Source organism: Cicer arietinum, chromosome 3 (assembly GCF_000331145.2).
Source record: "Cicer arietinum cultivar CDC Frontier isolate Library 1 chromosome 3, Cicar.CDCFrontier_v2.0, whole genome shotgun sequence".
In the NCBI taxonomy this organism is placed as follows: Eukaryota; Viridiplantae; Streptophyta; class Magnoliopsida; order Fabales; family Fabaceae; genus Cicer; species Cicer arietinum.
In genome coordinates this window covers 30,647,198-30,655,867 of record NC_021162.2, presented here as the reverse complement: position 1 = coordinate 30,655,867, position 8,670 = coordinate 30,647,198, and the positions used below count along the sequence as shown (strand labels likewise).

At 29.9% G+C, this 8,670-nt stretch overlaps 1 protein-coding gene and 1 long non-coding RNA gene across 8 annotated transcripts; both read right to left on the bottom strand.

The window, feature by feature from the left end:
• Positions 1–257: 257 nt before the first annotated feature.
• On the bottom strand, positions 258–1,760 carry LOC113784587 (uncharacterized). Its single transcript, XR_003470664.2, has 2 exons — positions 1,598–1,760; positions 258–521 (listed from the first exon to the last, which is right to left on the bottom strand). It is a non-coding gene; the product is annotated as an uncharacterized lncRNA (long non-coding RNA).
• A 1,572-nt stretch (positions 1,761–3,332) lies between these two features.
• On the bottom strand, positions 3,333–7,655 carry LOC105851190 (uncharacterized). Of its 7 annotated transcripts, XM_073365887.1 has the most exons (9): positions 7,412–7,655; positions 7,064–7,140; positions 6,586–6,694; positions 5,810–5,870; positions 4,920–5,079; positions 4,413–4,549; positions 4,235–4,289; positions 4,071–4,127; positions 3,333–3,710 (listed from the first exon to the last, which is right to left on the bottom strand). In XM_073365887.1, the coding sequence occupies exons 5-9, from the start codon at positions 4,977–4,979 to the stop codon at positions 3,672–3,674; spliced, it is 348 nt and encodes a 115-aa protein (XP_073221988.1). In that variant the 5' UTR covers positions 4,980–5,079; positions 5,810–5,870; positions 6,586–6,694; positions 7,064–7,140; positions 7,412–7,655; the 3' UTR covers positions 3,333–3,671. The 7 variants fall into 7 exon arrangements, 6 of the variants coding, with proteins under 6 accessions (XP_073221988.1, XP_073221987.1, XP_073221986.1 ...); XM_073365886.1 differs by having other exon boundaries at positions 7,064–7,655; XM_073365885.1 differs by lacking the exon at positions 7,064–7,140.
• Positions 7,656–8,670: the final 1,015 nt, after the last annotated feature.

Genomic DNA, 8,670 nt, shown 5'->3' with positions numbered 1-8,670 from the left:
ATATTTGATTTTTAATAATTTTACAAAATAATATTTAAGCACATGCCACTATCAAATACAATAGAAGACTCCACACGAGTATTGTCTATTAGAGCATGAATCACCAATTGATAACTTGTAATGCATTTTCACAAACGTGCACACAAACAACAAAGGAATTGAGTTTTTCAATAATATTATTGATATAAAATAAGTAAGGAGGACACACAAGTAATCAAGACAAAGTCGTATCAAACACATCACGATATATCAAAACATTCAAAAAAATAATATCATATTATAACGTCAAAATCACTCAAGAAAAGTCAATATCTCGTTATAACATCAAATCATCTAAAAAAAATTATTATCAAACATTAATCACAACAAAATAGTCACACAATAATGCAAAGCTATACATGCTCCTAAAAATTGTATGACCCATATATAATACCTATCACGAAGACAACTTCCATATAAAAAATCACATACCAATGAAGAAATAAACTTGAAACAAAGTCAACTTCCACACTGAAAGTCACCTATAAAAAATAAACCTGTCACAAAGTTAACATTCATGAAGATGCATATGTCATGACATGATACATTATCAAAATCAAAATTTTACACACATCCTACTGAAATGCATATGCTAAGATATAATGATGTATTATCGAAATCAAATATTCCTACACAATCCACTAAAATCATGTCATATGCTTCCAAAATCTCTTATAAAAAATCATCTACTCAATCAAAAATCACTAAGATCATACATCACATGTTCTTATCATGAAAATCATATATTCATAAACAACTATCACAAATATCAAATCATTCATTACATATACCATGAAAATCATTAATTCATAAACAACTATCATAAAGATCAAATCATTCACCCCACATATCATGAATATCATATTTTCATAAACAAGTAATCATAAAAATTCAAATTTTCAACACATATAACATAAAAATTGAAATTATCTTCACATATATCATATATTCGTTGAAATCAAATCACACAACACCTTATAAAAATTTCTAATCCATAATTAATCCTACAAAGCTCCAATTTGTCATATTAATTCCATTATTTCTAAATAAGGTTACCGTTGTGCATAGTAAGATTTGAATGAATTGTTGAAAAATATTATTTTCTCATTCATCTCACTTAAACAATCTCACCCCTTACATTATTTTTATGCTTTCATCCGCTAATCTAAGTCCATGAGTGAAAAACTTATGTTCCTTTGACTCCTCGTCTTCAATCGGTCAAACTCGACGATTTATAGTTAAAGGTAAAAAAAATAAAATATAAGACACACTCTAAAAAGTCAATTTTGAAATTGGGTCCAAGAACATTATCATAAAGCAAAAAACTAATCAGTTGATAATATTCCCACCGTGATTTTAGTGTTAGTTTCACTCAAATCGAATTTACCATAGAAAAAAAAATGGTACACAATTGCGGATTTATAAATGAAAAAGATGATTTTATAGCAAATTTGAGAAGGATAAAAATATGAAAAAGTGAGTTAAAACTACTAACTCGAAACAATATCCTTAAATTTGGACAAAAACGAAGTAAAAACATTCGACAGTTACCGATTACCTGAATCGATTTTTCTTCTGATTTCGACGTTGCTTTCTTTCTTTCTCTCGTGTTCTATGGTTCTGCTACAGTACAGTAGCGGCGTCCATTCCCCTGCTACGGTCCATTTCCTTTTTATTTTTATATATTAGGTTTTTAATTCACGATTAGGCTCACCATTGAGCTTCTTAGCTCACTACACTACTTCCACACACACTTTTCACAACTAGAATATTATTCTCTAAAATTCTAATATTTTTAGATAATAATTAAAATACTAAAATAAAAAAATTTAATATTGACATTTTATATTAACTATTAAATCAAATAAATATACATAAAATAGACACATCATGACCAACACACTTTAAAAAAAAATTAAGTGTAATCTTAATTAAATTTTAAAACTAATATTTTACAAATTTGATTAATTAAAGTAATTAACTTTTTAAAAATATATCAATAATAACAAAAATCGTCTTTGAAATTATTACTATACTTATTAGTTAATACCATAATCATATTTTAAAATTTCTATAATAAAAATAAATAGTTTTAAATATTCTCAGTATATTCAAGATGATTATTTATAAAATAAATAATTAAAATAAAATATAATTATAAGCAATTAAATATAACTATGTTCTTATTTAATAATAGTTAAATACACGTGAAAATATTTAATTAATTACCAACATACACAAACACGTAAAAACACTTAGATTTTTTTTAAATACTTATGCAAAAATATATTATTTTTAGATAGATAAATAAAATAATTAACAATAAAATTTATAATTTATATTACTTATTAAATCAAATATATATACAATTATTAAATTATAAAAATATTACATATAAAAAATTAATTAATATATATTTTAAAATAATTTTTTAAAATTCTATTTAATTAATAAAAATAATTTATTATAAAATTTAAAATGTTACACTTAATTATTTATTATTGAAGTAAATAAACTTGCCCAAGTGAACGCATATGAGGATGCAGCAAGTGATCCAAATACGAGGAAATGCATTACAAATTGGTTTTGGCAAAAAATCTACCACAAAGAAATTCTAATTGGACAAAAATCAAGCTTGAAATGATTATCGAAACAGATCTAAATACTAGATACTTCCACCAATGTCTGAATCATAGAATAAGGGTGAATAAAATTGTGGCTTTGAAGAAAGACAGGGCCTAGATTGAAGGAGGTGGAAAACATTAAATTAGGTGAAGTTAAAAATTTCTTTTATCAAGTCTTCATTGAAAAAGTGAGAAACATGCCGATGATGTGTGGACGTGTGAACATAAAAATATTGATATGGAAGATAACATATTGCTAACAACCCTATTTTCAGAGTTTGTAAAAGAATATTTCTAAGTTGCTTCCTTGCATCAAGATTTAAAATGGTGAAAAAAATATTTCTAAGTTGCTTGCTTGCATCAAGATTTAAAATGGCACTTGTGCAATTAAACCTTTTTACATCGGTTCCTATGTACATGTTAGATCGGTTACGTGTCCGATCTAACATCAAGCGTTGTAATAAATAGTTACTTATAAAATCGGCTAAAATAATAGATGTAACAAGTCAAAATTGATTTATTACATCATTTAAATTTGAACCAATCTAACAAGTCAATCCAAATTTGATTTATTACATCGGTTAAATTTGAACCAATCTAACAAGTCATATTCAAAATTTAACTAAATTTCATACTTCATTCATTATAGCTATTAATAAATCAACTAAATATCAATTAAATCGTAGCATTGTCACATCAAATAAGTAGAACCAGAACACTAATGTAATTATAAACACAATAGAATTGAACATGCCTCGACCCAATGAGTCACATGATGGCATCAACTATGTTGACAATACATTATACTTAACATGAAAACATAAACAAATCACAAGTCTTAGTATACATAAAAGATTGTAATAATATTAATAATCAAGATTAACACAAAAAGATTCGTATAAATTAACACAACCGAATCACTTGAATGATTACTATTATTCACCATCTCTGGTCAAAGATTTCATTGTATGTTGCGCAAGCACGAAATCAACGCAACAATTTAATGCATTAACATCCAAGAAACCATCCCAAAGTTGAATGAAACACCTATTCAAAACTCAAACCAATAATTAACATTTAAAAAACACAATGAATAATAAAAAATTATTATAATAACTCAAAAAATAAAAACAAACAACAAACAATTTGACTCAAATTATTCAATAATAATGACTTAATACAAAAAGCTTTAGCCATGAGAATATGACAGATTCAGAGGTACTACAACACCTGAACTTGATCAAATTAGTGTTGATCTAGGCATCTAACAAGTTCAATCAACAAATAAAAAACCAATAAAAGAACCAAACAAATGCCTGGTAAATAACCCCCAGTTAACAAATGCACGCATTACACAAAACCAAACAAATTTCAATCAACAGATATAAGAATTAGAAATTATGATACCTCTAGATTCTGCATTTTATAATCCTTGAAACATCCAACATGATATTCCTTCTCACACTGCAAGAACAAACCAATCAATGCTACAAACAAATATATACTGATATCAATGAAAGCAATTGAAAATTTAGGCTTGACAGAATATAATAATACAAATAAAGCCATACCTGATCACAAATAATTTTTGTCCGGGGACCAAATAATTTAACAAAATCATGACATCTGTAAATGATATCAAACATTAGTAAATAAACAATAAAAGAATCAAGTCCAGATATATGTCACAAACTATAGCATAAAAAATGTGTTGTTAACGACATGAAAATAATAGGGCATTATCCGCACAAGACACATCCACTATGGTCGACCGCTACACTTTTGACAATGCAAATGCATCTTTGGCTTATCTGTTCTAAATGATCAATGCCTACAATCATTCCAACTGCCAGAGCATTCACATTACGTTTCACATTACTCTCCATCTGGAAATTATCATACAAATTAAAAATTAACCTCGGGATCCAAGATGCTAATGGTATATTTTTCTTTTACTAAGCAAAACAGAAAATATTAAAATACAATATAAGAAATATAATGATAAACAAATCTTATTGTTACTAATGTACTACACCTAGACAAAAATAAGATGTTTTTATCTCATCGATCTGTATTTCATTTATGCTTGATAATTATTCTTATCAAGCATATGAAAATAGTTGTCTGATTATTTTTCTTTAATTTGAAGTAATTGGACATTATCCCTTACAGTCTCTATCAGCCTAAATCAACAAATTAGCTAACTACATTTTTTTGGGATTACATACTATTTCCCTCATGTAAATAGGATCTCACCTGCCAACTGTGAAGAATATTCAATTGGATGAAACCAATCCCAAAACAAGTGATTATCATGATTCAAATAAAGATTAACGCCTTGCAGACCTTTGAAGCATAGACCTTCTCCATTGAACTTTCCAATTCCGCAGCATGCTGATTTTTTTTCCAGTCAATCCTACAATATGTTAACTAACATCAATTAAAATAAAATTTAATAATTTTATTTATTTGATAAGTTCTTATCAAATATTTTAAAATAACTTAAACCATAGGTGAGTATGCAGAAACATAAATACTTGTTTTAGCGAAATTGGTACACAAAGGATCAATTAGAGATGAAATAAAGTGGTAGTGCTAAGTCTGTTGCTTAAAATTGTGTGATATTAATACTACCTAAAAATAGTCTAAGAGCTATTGAATATAAAACTTGTAAATCAGAGTGAGAATAAGTTGGTTTTCTGTTATAAGTTAGTTTTGTCTGCTCCAAGGTACAAAGATTTTCTGCTTAATTATGTAGAAACATACTTAAATATGAGTCTTAGCAACCTTGATACACAAAGAATCAATTGTAGATGAACTAAAGTAGGAGTGCTAGGTAGGTTCCTTGAAACTGCGTGATATTAATACTACCAAAAAATAGAAAGTAGAGTACTCAAATTTACAATGTAGGATCCATGTACAAAGCTATGTAAAAAGGCTAAGTTTAGAAGGCTATATTTTTCAAATGAAAGTAGAGTACTCATATATAACTAAATCCCTATTAATACTCATATATAACTAAATTTCTACTAGTACTCATATATAACTAAATCCTAACTAGTACTCTTATTCAACTGAATCCCTATACTTGAAGGATATTAAACAGAAACATAATTTGACAATAGATATAGTGGAAAATATTTTACCCTTCAAAAGAAAGTAAAATGCTCTAAAGGACAGACTTGAAAGCTCTTGCAGCAGTTGCACCTAGGCACATAAGAAATCTAAAATGAAAAAACAATGTGGACATTTATTTGCAGAGTAAATTCTATTGCTATCAATATTACCACAACTTTTTCCAAAAGCTTAAAAGAAGTTGCCTTTGCAGGACTAGGAATTAAATATTAATCAGAAACCCAGGGTATAGCAAAATATGTTCCTTCTTCTATTTTATTTCTTGTTTGCTTTTTCCCCAAGCAAGAAGAAAGCATGGTCAACTTCAGATTCCATATAACATTTACGCTCACAAAGAAGCTCACTGATAGGAAACAATTTTAGGCTATGAAAGGATAGTACAGTGAAATCATAAGTGAATTACAGAGGAATGTAAGAGCAATACACGCTTCTGCCAGGAATAATCTCATTAGTCCAAAGTTAAAAGCGTAAAAAGTAACTAGAATGTTTCTCCCAAGTTCGATATCAATTCCAACTGTCTCTACTCTCTCTTATATACACCCTTTATATAATTAACTTGCCATCTCACCTTTGTATTTCTCTACAAACAACAATTAAGCTCTAGTAGTCTTACTGCCTTAGGACTAAGGGTATTGAAGGACGAGAATCCTCCAAAAGAGAAAAAACAGATCACCTTAATAATCACACTCTGTTGGAGGGTAATCTATTAAAAGTCACACATGAAATATATTCGTGGCAACGGAACCACTGAAATGTACTAACATTTTATGAAGTTTGATAATTTTACCTTGAAAAAGATATACTCAGATTTATATATTGGAAGGCTGATTTTGACTCAGCTCAGCACTCAACATATGATGAAGAAGAACAACACCCTCTGGCTTTGTGATTTTGTTCTGCAGAAAACCAATATTGACAATAAGACCACCATTAATTTGCCTTCAACTAATAGCTAAGCCTTTAAGCTGAATGGTTCTTCGATATGGCAATAGAGCATGATACGTAGTTAAAGGTTCAATAATCATCTCATTCCTCACAATTAACAAAATTTCAGCATAAGATATAATGAACATGTGTATTGTTCAAGTCCAATGGGCTTTCATGTGAGGCTACATGTTAAATATATAAAATTACTCATGTTCCTTGATCTAACTAAAGCATTTACGTTGAGTTGGTCTTTGACCAATACAAAGAGAGGAGTTTATTGGCTGCTTGAAGAATACATAATTGCGGGCATTCTAAAAAATAATGTCAGTCATACATACCTAATAGATCGCCTCCCCCATACTTATCTCCTTCAATTTCCAATATTGAGACATAAAATAGAAAGTGGGATTTAGAGCTATACATTGTCAATTAACAAACAATCAATAATCCATTATGTTCTAATAGTATTAAGAACAACAATAAACAGACCAAGTAGAAATTGAAAAGTTACTTCTACATTCGATAAGATTCTGCACAAAATTATCATTGGAGCACTGAAAGTTTGTTAGGTTTATCTTACACAAACCCATTGATAATATTAGGTTAATGATTGTTGCATACAGTGAGGAGTGGGGATAACCACAACTATTTAGAGAGCATTGCAGTGAACTCGGTTTGTTACTTACCATGTGGCTAACAAAGTAATCTGAGAGAGTGTGTAAGGAATTTTTACGGTCATAACTCATAACTAACAAGGACGGTTTCTGCTTGTACAGGAGTAGTGAACACTGATTAAAAAATGTTTACAAGTTCCATTATGTGCCCTGCTATCTGCATTTGATGTTATGAGCCTCTTACAGTTGTCATAGTAGGGTCCAGGGAAGGATTTGGCCCATTTTGCCATAGTAATAAGACCAGTACAAAACATCACCAAACACCAGTGCAAGTTAAAATAACAGATGAAAAGACATCACCAAACATTTATAAGTTAAAATAATTTAATCGGGGATCGAAAAATATTTTTGGCATTAAATTCACAAAACACTAAAATACAATAATTTGGCTAAAAAGCCTCAGAGTTCAACACTAAAATACCCTAAAATTGCATAATTTATGATTTAAAACTATGGGTCTTACAGCTTGTACCCCTAATACTCTCACCTGCTACAATTGTCAGAATCAGGACACATGGCAAAGGATTGCACGGCTCCGAAGGTAGAACCAGTTGTGAATGTATCTAGGGCTACTTGTCTTACTGCTAGAGGACGCATTTATTGTGTGAGTGCTGAAGATGGGAATCCATCTGGCAATCTGATTCAACGTGACTGTGAGATTGCAGGTAACACTCTAACTGCACTTTTTGATTCGGGGGCAACCCATTCCTTCATTGCTATGGATTGTGTGAATCGCTTGAAGTTATCTGTGCCTGCTTTACCTTTTGATTTGGTTGTTTCCACACCTGCTAAGACTTTGACAGTAAATTCTGCATGTTTACATTGTCAAATAACTATTCAGAATAGGGATTTCTTGGTTAATTTGATTTGTTTACCTCTACAATCACTCGAGGTCATTCTCGGTATGGATTGGATGTCTTACCATTATGTGATCTTGGATTGTGCTCGTAAATTGGTTCTTTTTCCCGAACCAGGAGTTGTTAAGTATCTAGCCGCCAACAGACTCCGAGTGTCGCTAAGAGAAGGAACTCATGAATTTTTGTCTCTGGCTAATGTGGATGCAAAGATAAATGTGGACATAGATGATGTGATGCTCGTCAATGAGTACCGGGACGTATGTATTTCCAACGGAAATTCCAGGATTGCCACCGGTAAGAGAAGTGGAATTTTTCATTGATTTGCACCTAGGAATCAGACCTATTTCAGTGGCACCGTATCGAATGTCGCCATTGGAATTAAATGAGCTCAAAAGCCAAATTGAAGACTTGTTG